Raw genomic sequence first — 14,921 nt, 5'->3', positions numbered from 1 at the left:
AAATGAAAATAGACTTAGGGAACTCAGTGGCATCATCAAGCATAATAACATTTGCATTATAGGGATCCCAGAAGGACAAGAGAGGAAAATAAAAAAAAAAAAGGACACCAAACTTATTTGAAAATATAGTATTTTAAAAACTCCCTAATCTGAATAAAACAAATTCAGAGCCAGTAGTCACAGAGAACCCTCAACAAAAATCAACCAAAGGAGGTACACACTAAGACATATAGTAATTAAAATGGCAAAAAGTAGAGATAAAGAGAATTTTTAAAGCACTAAGAGAAAAACAAAACAAATGAACAATTACATACAAAGGAAACCGTATAAAGCAAACAGCTGATATTTTTAGCAGAAACTATGTAGCAAACTATGCATTTGAATGATATATTCAAAGTGCCAAAAGAAAAAACCTGCAGTCAAGAATACTCTCCATACAGCAAGACTATCATTCAGAAAAGGAGGACAGGGGGATCCCTGGGTGGCGCAGCGGTTTGGCGCCTGGCTTTGACCCTGGGCGCGATCCTGGAGACCCGGGATCGAGTCCCACGTCGGGCTCCCGATGCGTGGAGCCTGCTTCTCCCTCTCCCTCTGCCTGTGTCTCTGCCTCTCTCTCTCTCTGTGTGACTATCATAAATAAATAAAAATTAAAAAAAAAAAAAAAGAAAAGGAGGACAGATAAAGAGTTTCCCAAACACAAGTTAAGGGAGTTTGAGCACTAAACTAGCCCTACAAGAATGTTAAAGGGGACATATTGAGCTGGGGAAAAAGACCATAAGCAGGAATAAAAAGTAGGAACACAGAAACACTAAAAATAAGTGTATCTATGAAAATCACTAAAGGAATTCACAAAATAATATAGAATATGCCACCATATTCCTAAAACATAATGGGGAGAGGAGTAAACAGTGGGTTCAAACTCAAGTGATCATCAACTTAATACAGACTGTTAGATGTGTAAGATGTTATGTATAAACCTAATGGTAACGACAAATCAAAAACCCATAATAGCTAGCAAAAAATGAAGAGAAAGGAATCCAAACAGCCATAAAACAACATAAAACAAACAAAATGGCAATAAATACATACCTACCAATAACTTGAATGTAAATGAACTAAATGCTCCAAGAGAAACAGGGTGATGGAATGGATAAAAATATCAAACTCATGGATGCTGCCTACAAAAGACTCATTTCACACCTAAAGACATACATGTAGTGAAAGTGAAAGCATGATAAGCATTCATTATGCAATGGAAATGATTGGAAATCCAGGTGAATAACACTTACATTGGACAAAACAGACTTTACAACAAAGGCTTCTCTTTTTTCCATTAAAGTTTTGTTTTAATGGGTCTCAAAATTAAACAAAGGCTTTAATAAAAGACAAAGAAAAACATTATAATCATAAGCGGAAAGTCCAACAAGAAGATTTAACAATTGTAAATGTTTTCGCTCCAATACAGGAGTACCAATTATATATAGCGGCTAATAACAAACATAAATGTAGTAATTAATAGTGATACAAAAATAGTAGGGGACTTGAACACCCCACTTACACCAATGGACACATCATCCAAGCAGAAAACTCAACAAGGAAACAGTGGCTTTGAATGACATTGTACCAGATGAATTTAAGAGATATATTCAGAACTTTCCATCCTCAAACAGCAGAATACATATTCTTTTCAAGTGTCCATTGAACCTTCACCAAAAGAGATCACATATCAGGCTACCAAATAGTCTCAACAAATTAAAAAAAGACTAAAGTCATAGTCATACCATACATCTTATACCTGAAGGCACTAGAAAAGAACAAATTCAAAACCAGTAGAACAAAGGAAAGAAAGATTAGAGTAGAAATATCCAAATATAAACTTACAGAAAAAACAAACATGAATCTGGCAACTAATTCTTTGAAAAGATCAACAAAATTGATAAATCCTTAGACTAATTAAAAAAAAAAAAAAAAAGCGGTGATGGGGGACTCCAAAAGAAATCTCAAAAGAAAAGAGCAGAAATAACCTATATCTATCACATCCCAAAACTGAATCAAGAAGAAATAGTGAATTTAAGTTGACCAATTACCAGCAATGAAATTTAATCAGTAAACAAAATCTCCAGACAAAGGTTCATGGCCAGATGGTATCACAGGTGAATTCTATCAAACATTTAAAGAAGTGATACTACCTAATTCTTCTTAAACTATTCCAAGGAACAGAAGAGAAAGCAAGGCTTCCAAATTCATTCTATGAGGCCAACATTGCCCTGATGTCAAAAACAGAGAGACAGTACAAAAAAAAAAAAAAAAAAACAAACAAAAAACAAACTGAAAGCCACTATCTCTGATTGACATGTTTGCAAAACCCTCCACAAGATATTAGCAAACTGTATCCAACAATACTTAAAAAAAAAATCATTCACCACAATCAAGTGAGATTTATCCCTGGGATGCAAGGGTGGGTAAATATTTGCAAGTAAATCAACATGGTACAACACATCACCAAGAGAAAAAAAATAAAACATGATCATTTCAATAGATGCAGAAAAAGCACCTGACAAAGTACAACATCCATTCACAATGAAAACTCTTAACATAGTGGGTTTAGAGGGAACATATCTCAACATGATAAGGACGATATATGAAAACTCATCATTGAGTCTAACATCATACTCAATGGTAAAATAACAAAACAAAACAAAACAAAACAAAACAAAAACCCCAAAAAACCCAAACACCTAAACAAGAAAACAACGGACTTGGGGATCCCTGGGTGGCTCAGTGGTTTAGTGCCTGCCTTTGGCCCAGGGCACAATCCTGGAGTCCTGGGATCAAGTCCCACGTCAGACTCCTGGCATGGAGCCTGCTTCTCCCTCCTCCTGTGTCTCTGCCTCTCTCTCTCTCTCTACGTCTATCATAAATATAAATAAATAAATAAATAAATAAATAAATAAATAAATAAATAAATATTAAAAAAAAGAAAACAACAGACTTTTCCCCTAATGTCATGAGCAATGCAAAGATGTCTTCTTGTATCTCAACATAGTACTAGAAGTTCTAGCCACAGTAATCAGACAACAAAAATCAGGAATCCAAATTGGTAAGGAAGAAGTAAAACTTCTACTCTTTGAAGTAGAGATCATACTATATTTGGGAAAGCCTTATAGATTCTAACCAAAACCACCAGAATTGATAAATGAATTCACTAAGGTCACAGAATAGAAGAATCAATATACAGAAGTCTATTGCCTTTCTATACACTAGTAAAGAAGCAGTAGGCAGAAAGACAGTAAAACAATCCCATTTAAGAAGAAACTCAACTAAGGAGGTAAAAGACCTGATCTTCAAAAACTAGAAAACACTAAAGAAAGAAACTGACACAAATGGACAGATATCCATGTTCATGGATCGAAACAACAAATATCTTTAAAATAGCCATACTACCCAAAGCAATCTGCAGATTTAATTCATTCCCTCTCAAAATACCACAGCATTTTTCACAGAACTGGAACAAGTAATCCTAAAGTTTATATGGAACCACACGAGACCCCACATAGCCAAAGCAACCTTGAATAAGAACAAAACTAGAGGTATTACAATCCCCAATTTATTATTATTTTTTGACAATCCCCAATTTCAAGACATCCTACAAAGCTGCAGTAATCAAAGCATTACAGTACTGGCACTAAAACAAACATGTAGGTCAATGAAACAGAATAGTGAGCTCAGAAATAAATGCATGATCTTATCAATTTATGCTCGACAAGGGAGGCAAGAGCACACAATGGGGAATTAAGCCTCTTCAACAAATGATGTTGAAAAACCTGGACAGCAACACGCAGAAGAATGGAACCAGACCACGTTCTTACACCTTACACACACACACACACACACACACACACACTAAAGAAACTCAACATGGATTAAATACCTAAATGTGAGACCTGAAACCATAAAAATCCCAGAGGAGAGAGAGCACAGGCCGTAATTGCTCTGACATCGGCTGTAGCAACATTTTTCTAGATATGTCACCCGAGGCAAAGGAAACAAAAGTAAAAATAAACTACTGGAACTATATCAAAATGAAAAAGCTTCTGCACAGTGAAGGAAACAACCAAGAAAACTAAAAGGTAGCCTATGGAATGGGAGAAGGTATTTACAAATGATATAACTGATAAAGGCTTAGTATCCAAAATATATAAAGAATGGATACTAATCAACACACACACACAAAAAAAAAAAAAAGAAAGAAAAAAGAAAAATAAGTAATCCATTTTTAAAAAGGGCAGAAAACATGAATGGATATTTCTCCAATAAGATATACAAATGCTCTACAGACACGTGGGAAGATGCTCAGCATCACTCATCAAAGAAATGCAAATCAAAAGCACAGTATCATCTCACACCTGTCAGAATGGCAAAAAAAAAAAAAAAAAAGAAAGAAAAGAAAAAAAAAAGAAAAGAAAAGAAAGAAAAAAAGAAAAAGAAAAAGAAAAAGAAGAAAGAAAAAAAAAAGAAAAAAAAAAAAGCCCACAAGAAACAACAAGTGTTCATGAGAACAATGAAGAAAAATAATACCTGTCTATTGCCGGTGGCAATGCAAGCTGGTGCAGCCGCTGTGGAAAACAGTATAAAAGTCCCTCTAAAATCAAAACTAGAATCACCAGATGACCCAGCAATTCCACTACCTGGTATTTACCCCATGACTACAAAAACACTGATTCAAAAAGATACATGCAGCCCTATGTGTATTGCAGCATTTTTTTTTACAACGGCCCAATTATGGAAGCAGCCCAAGGGTCTGTCCTTTTTTATTTCCTTCATTTATTTTTTTTTAATTTTTAAAGATTTTATTTATTTATTCATGAGAGACAGAGAGTGAGGCAGAGACACAGGCCGAGGGAGAAGCAGGCTCCATGCAGGGAGCCCAACGTGGGACTCAATCCCGGGCCCCGGGGTCATGCCCTGGGCCGAAGGCAGGTGCTAAACCGCTGAGCCGCCCGGGCTGCCCGGGTCTGTCCTTCAATAGATGAGTAGATAAGGAGGTGTGGTACGTGGGTCCGATGCAGTATTAACTGGTCATAAGGAAGCATGGAAGCGTGCCCCTTGCAACTACACGTCGGGATCCAGAGAGTGTAACGCTAAGTGAAATAGGTCAGAGAGAGACAAATACTCGGTGATTTCACTCATATGTGGAATTTAAGAAACCAATGAACCAAGGGGGAAAAGAGAAAAACAGACTCTTAATTGCAGGGAGCCAGCTGGTGGTTGCGGGGGGCGGGGGTATGGGGGGAGCTGGGTGAAACAGGAGAACGGATCAAGGAGCTCGCACAGCCCGCCGGGCACGGGGTAGCGCCTGGAGCGAGCCAGCACGCCGTGCACCTGAACCTGGCCTAGCTCTGTGCCTCGACTGTACTGGAATGAAAAGCACCACCCCTGCCTCCCCCTGCCTCCCCCTCACTCTCCTATGCAGACTGTCCGCTCAACAGCCTCTTCTCCTAAATCTGGATCCGAATGTTTGTGTCCTAGATTCCCCTTACTTTAATATTTTTTAGGTGTACGAGGGGCCCCTGTGACACAGAGTAAGAGAATGTCCTCGACCTGTCACCAGAAGGCGACCACGCTTTGCCTCTAATTTTCCAACCGTATGTCCTCCTCCCTCTCGGTCCCCCTCAGCACCGCGGGACACACTTGAAGCTCTTCCCCTCTTGCTCGAGATGTGTGTCTGTAAGATCCCTGACCGAAAGCCTGCGGTCACTCGCGATCCTGAACAGGGCCTTTCCCGTGCAGTGGGAGCCGCACCCGCTCCTGGGCGCCCGCTTGCCAGCAGCGCTGTGCTGGCATCTCTCGCAAGCCTGGGGCAAAGGCCTCCCCCCTACCCCGTCGGGGCGCCAGGAGAAGGGAGTCCTGACTTGCTGACTCCCGAGGCCCCCACGTGGGGGGGCCCGCGGAGCACCTGCTGACAGCAGCTGCACCCTGGGGCGCTGGGTGTCTCTTCATTTTGGAGACTTTAGAAAAGCGGCACTGGTACGAGAACATGCAAGCGTTGTGTCCTGGCAAGACCTCCTCCCTGGACTCGGGCTCTGCAGGCCGGGAACGCTCACGACACGTCTCGGGGACTTGCCTGCACCCTCCCGGGGCTCCCGGAGGCCCCACATGAGTGCTGGTGAAGCACGCGCTCGGGCCCGGGGGCGCAGGAGGGGGTCCCTGCTTCTTGCTGATCTGAGGTCGCAGGGAGACAGAGGACGGCGTCAAAGGAACAGGCACAACGAATTTGGGGGGAAAACTCACCACCTCTGACCTTGGGGAACACGGCAGGTGCATCCGTGACCACAGGGCCCGCGGGAGCCGGGGAGGGCCTGCCACCCCAATGGCGTGGAAGCCAGGGGGCCCAGTCTGAGCGTCGCCTACCGCTTGGCTCAAGGGTCCCCTGAGCCGGCACTGAAACCCCAGGTGAGGGGGACACAACCGGTGCCTATTTTCAGGCCCAGTTTCCAAGCTCTGGACGGGGGAGTCCTGCCATCAGGAAACACACCGCCGCCTTTTCATTCTTGGCTTCGCTGCTGAGTAACCTGCGTCCGGTTGCTCAATACGGATCCGATGGATCAGGTCGGATTAAGTGAGAAAGGGGCCTGCGGGGGATGCAGCTGGGCTGGGCCATTCAGGGCTCCTTGGGGCAGGAGACCGGACGGGCCGCGAGGCTCCTCTCTGCCAGCACCTTTCTCACTGGTGCCGGCTCCGAAGATTGACTGATCTTCTGTGGGATCCCCTCCCTGCGAGCACAGTCAACGGCCCAGCACCTTCATGCAAGGCGAGCACAGCTCTTCCTGCCCTGCGTGTCTCGGCTTCAGTCACCGACGAGAGCGACTTCTGGAAACCCACGAGCCACAGCGCGCGGGTCAGCCTGCCTGTGACTTTTTATTTTTTATTTTTTATTTTTTTTAATTTTTATTTATTTATGATAGTCACACACAGAGAGAGAGAGAGAGAGAGAGAGAGGCAGAGACACAGGCAGAGGGAGAAGCAGGCTCCATGCACTGGGAGCCCGACGTGGGATTCGATCCCGGGTCTCCAGGATCGCGCCCTGGGCCAAAGGCAGGCGCCAAACCGCTGTGCCACCCAGGGATCCCTGCCTGTAACTTTTTAAAATTATTTTTATATTATTTTATTTATTTATTTATTTGCTTGCTTATTATTTATTTATTTAATTTATCTATTTATTTATCTATTTATCTATTTATTTATTTTCTGCCTGCGACTTCTAACAAAGAGCGGAGGGGGGTGTGTTGAGGCAGAGATCCCTCCCCTTCAGCAGTGAATAGTGTCCATTCGGAGCCGGAGCTCATCGGGCACTCTAGAGTGGGGTGACACATTGCTTCCTTTACTCCCTCACTGACCTAGCAGGTGTTTGCTGGGCGCGCCAGGAACGCGCTGGCGGCCTCCCCGGATGGAAAGCTGGCCCGCACTCAGGCGGTGATAAGACCTTTCATGGGAGCAGGAGCTCCACTGGCTTCTTCCTTGCAAAATGTATCCTCAGAACCGTAAGCAAATAAGGTCATCGGCGCCTCCTGGGCCCGCGAGGACCGACTGGAGGCCCCCCGGGGGCCAGCCCGCCCCTTCCCCAGGCGCCGCAGCTTCTCCTTGGCCTGCACGCACCCTGTCGCCCACAACCTCTTCTCACCCCTGCTCTTAGCAGCCCTGCTGAGCTCGTTCCCCGTGGAGCCTAGTGCTCGGGTGTCCACATGGCCTCGGGCCCCCGATCCCTGGAAGCCCCTGACGCACCCTGCACCTGGGTGCCACGGCCCCCTCTGCTTCCCAGCACCCCTTCCCCCTGTCCGAGTCGTCTAGCTGGACAACTGAACAACCACGACCGTCCATGTGCTTCCATCCCTCGGGCACTGGGGAGTGGCACTGAGCGCCATGGAACTCTAGCCTCGGGCAACAGCAAGACAGATTCAATACTTTGAACGGGGTCCAGACGTAATTTGAAGTGTCTGGGGTCCAAGCAGGACCAACGAACATCCGCGCGCTTCATCGTGAGGGCCTTTCCTTCGCCACTGGGCATCTAAGCACAAGGAAGAAACAGCCGCTCGCAGGGACACACGGCCCCTGAGTGCCAGCCTCGCTGTCGTGGCAGGAGATAGAGGGACACACGGTATAAACCAAATAAACCATTTTAAATTGAGCAGTGGCTCCAAGCCCAGGACTAGGGCTGCCGTAACAGCAACAGTCTATCAACTTCTAGAGGTTTCAGATGGATTCTGAGCTAGGCGGTTCGCGACTCTCAGTTTTCATTCAATTCTCACTACACCCAATCGTTTTTACGGAACGATTATGATTCCCATTTTGGAGATGAGAAAACTGAGAGCGACTGAGGAGACCTAAGATGCCAGAGTTGTATGGCCATCGAACAAGGCCAGCGCCACGACTCAAGGTTTCTCTGAAGCACAAGCTACAAAGGTAGATTTCTCCTCGGTATCCTGGGTCGGACACAGTGATTATCCTGGCAACCGGGCCCCACGCCAGGAGGAACGCTTCTCGAGTGCCACCGAGCTAGCGTTTTCCCCGGGACAGTCGGCCGTCCTTAGTGAAAAGCCTCGTCTGCAATATCGTGTGCAGCCCACCGTCGCGGGCCAGAGCGATGCATCATCACTAACCCAGGAGCAACTGCACGTTCCTGCTTTAACATGCTTTCAGGTAAGCAACGGGGGTGCTTCCTGTACGTGCCAAGTGCCAGCTCCCTCGCACTGTGCCCTCACATCACCAGTCTCCCCGCCCTAAGACCGGCACTCGGTGCCTCCGAAAAAAGCCCCCGCGGAGACCCTTCTAAGCAAGTGGATTCCCCTCCTGTTCCCCAGTGTTCCTGATGTCCCCTCCTGTGAAGCACACCGCTCTGCTAGGTAGGCCTCGGCACCCCGTTCAACCTAGAAGAAACCTATGCTCGGTCTGTCCGACGGGCGCCAGGCCCACCGCAGCTCACCGAGATATAACCTCATCACTGCAGCAATAACGACAAACAGATACAAAAACCTACAAAAGAACACCTGGGCTTTCTCCATCTTCCTCCGAGGCACTGTAGGGCGCCGAGACACCACTGACTGGGGGGAGAGAAGATGCGGTTTTGTTCAGAAAAGTGGGCTCCTGAGCTGTCACCTGAGCGTGTGACTCGGCAGGCGATGGCCTCACACAAAGGCTTCCAGTGTAGGGGACTCAGGGCCTGCTGCAAGAGCTGCCTTTCTCTGCGGTGGTCACCGAGGATCGCTGTGCCCTAATGCGCACTACTGTGCACCGTCCTCGGTTCTCTGTTCCTCTGTTCCCCGGATTTCTGAAACAGCTGAAGAACGGCAGTGTGAGCAACCCCAGGGCCCTGCTGTGCGCCCGAGGCAGTACGCCCAGCCCCGGCCACACGGGCTGGAGTCGAGGGGCTGCTGCTGCCCAGTGTGAGCTCCTCCACCGCAGCCCGTCCAGGCCGCGGCCTTCGGCTTCACACCCAGGACCTGCTCCTTCACTGCTTCAGCAAACTTCGTGGCCGTCCTGGAAGCTCCATTAGAGCATGAGTTGGAAAGGAAAGAAGATCTGAGAGAGGTGTCTTCCGTGAGGGCGTCCAAGAACGTGCCGTCTGCAGCTCAGTGGCATGGGTGCCGGTCTTGCCCCTTCACCCAACACCCGCTTGCGATGAAACCTGGGGCACGTTATTTAACTGTGTTGAGTTTCCTCGTCTGAAAAATGCATATGGTCGATTTGTCAGCAGTGTGGGGGTTACGGGGTCCCAGCAACACCCCCGATCCTGCAGAGCTGAAAATCCAGATATTCGAAAAGCTCGACTTTTGATAATCTACTGTTGACCAGAAGTCTTATGATGACATCAACAGCTTTTAACACGCGTCCTGTAGGTTATGTGTATCGTATTCCATAGTCGTATGATAAAGTAAGCTAGAGAAAAGAACCTGTTATTAAGGAGCTCAGAAGGAAGAGAAAACACACTTTCAGTATTATATTTGCTGGAAAAAGTCTGCATACGAGCGGACCTGCGCGGCATAAGCCGTGTTGTTGAGGGACACCTAAGTTCTCCGAGTGTTGTGAGAATTTAATGCGTCGTAGGACTTCCATAATCCTTTTCCCAGTGTTTAGTTACTCAGCTACGTTTGCCTTCAACCTCCCCCACCATGGCCAACGGCAGCCACGCACCACAGTCGCAGAGCACGGGGTTGCTAGCAGCAGAGACACGCCGCGCAGGCCCGATCTCCCGTTAGCCCAAGGACGTCTCCCTGCTGGCTCACGCGGGGAGCTGTGCCCGTCGACTGATGGCAAGCTGGGCCTGTTAGCACTGAGGGGCTTGTGGAGGGCCACGGCGAAGCATCTCAGCCTTGGTTAAGTGCATCTGACACAAGAGGATAAAGCACGACATCTCCATTCTCATTAAGAGATAACAGATGGACTTCCCTAGGATCCTTTTTTTTTTCTTTTTAAGCTTAATTTCACTTGCTTAAATCTTTGTCTGATGAGATGGCATCCTGAGAATGATTTAAATTGTTCTCCTGGGAATGATTATTTCTTTTTCTTTATTAGGACCTCCTCCCTATAGATTCTGTTGTCCTCGGTGATTTTAATCTCTGACTTGTCCAAATACAATAAATCTCCCTTTAATTTTTTTTTTTTTTTTTTTTTTTTTTTTACCCCAAGACCTGGTCTGCGGCTTTGGAAGATAAACATTACATGATGGGCTAAACACTAAAAACCAAATCAAACAAGTTTCTAAGCCATTTTCATGTGACTCCAATTTGTCCTAAAGTTCTCTGTGATCTTATTTCTATTTTCTTTTATGATTTAGAGGGAAAAAATGGCTTAATTGTGCTTTTAAAGTTCCTTGATTTATGATCACCTCAGCTTATATATTACAGCTAATAATTAAAGGTTTTTTTCTTCTTTCTTTCTTTCTTTCTTATTTTATTTTTTTTATTATTATTTTTTTTGGGGGGGTATGTTCTTGCTTGCTGGTGCTAAAGAGGTTACAGGCAAACATTCCAAGGAAAGCAGACTGATATCTAAGTTCACAGACCCACATTTCTTGAGATATTTGACCTCCTGAGTTAAACTTCCTTATTGGCCAAAATATGCCTATGTGGTTTGTTTAGTTTTCAGTCTCTGGGTAAAAATTAATTAGGTCATGAATTAAGAGTTGGCGATGACTCTCATTGTTTCAACAGAGTCTGATATATTTTAAACCCGGTGAGGTTCACAGACAAGCCGAGGGTCTTTACGTGGGCAGGGCCATTCTGTATTTGCTGCTTACGTGAAACCACCTGTAAAACTGAATCTGGGACATATTTGAGTGATTTATCTCAAGTCACGAAGAAAATTAACCGGTCTACACTTGATAGATTTTGTAATCTGATTATTATAGTGCATTTATTAATGACAAAAATCATTTCTACTTTAAAAATGACCTTGCCTAATTATCTTACTGGTACACATGGAGGCTTGTTTTTCCTTTTTCATGTTTATCATGATCCATTTTTAAGTGTGATCATACGTTCATGGAAGGCGTTCCATCATCGTACGTTTCCACACGGAACTGCTTGTGGTCCCGACACGCGTCATCTTCCTCACCCCTCTGTCTTTCTTTACGGATATCTCAGCAGATTTCCACTTACCCTTTCATGTGCAGGTGCTTCCAGGAGCTACAAGAAGGAAAACTCCAAGAGGAACAGGGATTTTGTCTCTTTTGCTCGCTGCTATATCCCCAGTCACTGGAAGAGTGCTTGGCAAGTAGTACAGACTCAATAGATAATTATGGAGTGAACGAGCCAGCGGATGTCTTCTCAGACTTGGGTTGGTGCCCTGTCACCCTGGAGTTAACAGCTCATTCCCTGGGAGCATCTGCGTTTGTGTCTGTCCTCTTACTGGTCTATGATTCCTTGCAAATGAGTCTTTAGTTTCCTGATTGTCCCTGAGATGTGTCTTACCCACCTGCTCTGCATATTCATTTACTTTTACTCCTCAGGATGGACTGCTATAGATCCTTATAATTACGACCTCCTCGATGAATATTAAGTAAAAGCATCCATCTCATTAAAAAAAAAAAAAAGTGTCGCGGATTAAGGCTAACTCACCTAGGTTGTATTCAATACGAGGAGGTTCTTTAAAAAGTAATTACTGCCTACATATTTTAAGGAAAAAGTGATCCTTTAGAGCATTTGTATAAAGCTCTAAAGTAATCTAAATGTATACCGTTTTTCCCAGAGGCATAAGGCAATAATATGTCTTCAACATTGTAAATTACAAAAATTTCATGTCTGTCCCTCTCCAGATGGGGTTAACATTTCTAATAAACAGGTTGTTCTATCCCTTAATCTTATCAAGAGGAACCTGCAACCAGAATAGCACGCCAGGGAAGAGAATACTACTTCTAAACCAGGAAAGATACCAGTTTCCAAAGAGCATCCTCTCTCTACAACCCTCTACTTGGTAGAGTTGAAGTTACCAATCAACCTGACTGCATGTTCTCTGCTTGCATGCAAGGTTCTTATAAAAAAGATATATTTTTAACTCTTAAATCTTTACTTTTTTGCACAGTGTTTCTATTTGTTTGTTTTTTAATAAGGCTCCCTGGAGGACACTTCCCTCATATCCAAGAACAAGGAAAAGCTGTGCTCTTCCTCAAAGCATGGATTACTCTTGTATGTCCAGCAAAATTAACTGGGTGTCTCAGAGATGTGTGCCCTGATTTCACATTACCTATGAAAACAGAGCAGGTTTTAGAGAGAATAAACAGCAGATTTTAGGTCCCACATTTTACATTTGTCATCTTTACACTCTATATTATATGTATGCCCATGAATTTTTCTTAATGTTGATTTTTATTTCCTTATTCATATCTCCAACTCCTTTAAGAATGTATTGTCTCCCTTGAATCGGTGTCGACTGTAAAGGTCTTATCAGGTCCTTTATGGAAAGAACATCAGATAATATGCAAAATGTATTTTGTTTGGAAATAAAATGAATACTATGTTCCTTTTGCATGTTTGGTATAATAAAATATTGGTGAGGCAGACAGAGTGCAGATTCCCAGAGATGGTTTAGCCCTAAATTCCACCATATAGCTATTGTTTAGAGACTCAACAGAAACGCCATTACCGGGCAAAGAAGGTGTGTTCACTGAAAATTGACTGAAAGGCTAACATGTTATTTTAACAACCCTAGAACATCCTTCTAAAAAATAATAGAAAAAGTCACAGTTTCACATGTAATTTACGAAAGCAATTATATTGAAGTCACAGTTTTAATAGTCCATGGTTATTGTGTATTAAGCCCTAAAAACAAAACAAAAAATCATCTATAATTTCATCTCTTCAAAATAATATGTATCAATAGTACAAAGTTTCCTTCTGGGTTTTCTGTCTGCCTAGGCACATATGCAGGCATGTGGTCTAAATACGTGAACCAAAATAAATAAATAAATAAATAAATAAATAAATAAATAAATAAATAAATAAATAAACAAACAATAGTTTCTATACTGTATATAACATTTATGTTTGGTACATTTGTTTAAATTGTGGTGTACAGTTTTTAAGTTCTATTTTTTTTTTTACCTACCCTGTCATACGAAATCTTTCCCCGTATTTCAATACCCAAAACATTACTTGTAATGGCTGAATAATAGATACATGATATAAGACTATTTGGATATAAGAATGTTTCCTTCCCACATACATTGCGACCTTTGGTAATTGACCACTGGGCAAGTTATTTCTTATTGAGATATTTCATTCAAAGTCTCCGTGGGAACAATAAAATAGGTTCCAATGTCAAAATATCTGATGGAAACAGGGATCACATTAACCATGTGATCAGGAGGCAAAAATTGAACCCGATCACACAAGGAAGAAATTAAATCCAGGCACTTACTAATTTCAGTAGCAATGATTGTTATGTTGTGCCATACACTTAATTCTCTGTCAAGTGGTGTTGCCAGCGTTATCTTTCCATCATCTGCATTAATGTTGAACTGTCTCTCCAGGTCAGTGTGCCGGTCGATGGAAAACCTACAAAACAGATACATCTGTAATCTACTTCAATGTTTATATGATCCATATATTCCACAGCAGACCTTTAGTAATCCTTGGAGAGTCATAGTTGTGAAGTCAAATGGATTGGGAAACTCGGTGGCATCATAATTTGTGAAATAAAATGACTGAATGAGGCACAAGAAACTTAATAATTATCGTCCAAGGAGTAATTAGCCACATATGCCACGTGGAGGTCATAAACTGCCATCAGTTTCAATAGGTAGCATCTTCAAAAACGGATGCTGATGAAGAGTTAATTGGACAATCCATCACATTTATTGGACAGCTTATGATAATTAGCAGTTGCCACAAACTATCACAGAAAACAATAAACTCAAGCCCAAAGCAGGATGATGCTGGGCAGCATTTTATTTATGGCAGTTCAAAGGAAATGTGTGTTTATGTTAAACACATATTTGACTAGACAACATGTATGTGTTGTTCTTGTGGCTGCTGGTTTGTTTTGTTTTCACGTTAAGTACATATTTAGAATTTCTACTAGTTTCTGTCCATAGACATAAGAGGGTGGCTGATTCTCTAGTAAGAATTTTTGAAGTTTGGAATACATATTTGAGCATCTTTGTTACACTACAGTCTATGAAATTAACAGTTTTTAAGTGCACAGGTTAGTTGTTCCCCTTTTGAGGAAACTCTTTCAGATAAGACACCATTAAGGTATTTTGTGTCTAGAACCAATGGCTTCTCATGAACACTAGGCATCAAGATAACACAGGAATTATTTTTTCCCCAACATTTATAGCTATCCTCTTTATACATCAAGATCTGTGTTTTGGTTATGCAATGCTGAATCCAGTAAGCTAAGCGTCTTGAGGAACACAAGACATATTT

At 43.3% G+C, this 14,921-nt stretch overlaps 1 protein-coding gene across 4 annotated transcripts in view; it reads right to left on the bottom strand.

Moving 5' to 3' along the window:
* Positions 1-14,921, bottom strand: part of CDH8 (cadherin 8) — a 341,945-nt gene that overhangs the window by 121,067 nt on the left and 205,957 nt on the right. For 3 of the 4 annotated variants that reach the window (XM_038538794.1, XM_038538793.1, XM_038538795.1), the window contains one exon: positions 13,912-14,048. In XM_038538794.1, coding sequence (XP_038394722.1) covers positions 13,912-14,048 — 137 coding nt within the window. Of the gene's footprint in view, positions 1-13,911; positions 14,049-14,921 lie in introns of those variants that run through there. The other variant, XM_038538796.1, reaches the window with a different exon arrangement.

The sequence above is a fragment of the Canis lupus genome, chromosome 5 (genome assembly GCF_011100685.1).
Source record: "Canis lupus familiaris isolate Mischka breed German Shepherd chromosome 5, alternate assembly UU_Cfam_GSD_1.0, whole genome shotgun sequence".
NCBI classification, from domain to species: Eukaryota; Metazoa; Chordata; class Mammalia; order Carnivora; family Canidae; genus Canis; species Canis lupus.
This window is presented reverse-complemented; position numbering and strand designations above follow the sequence as displayed.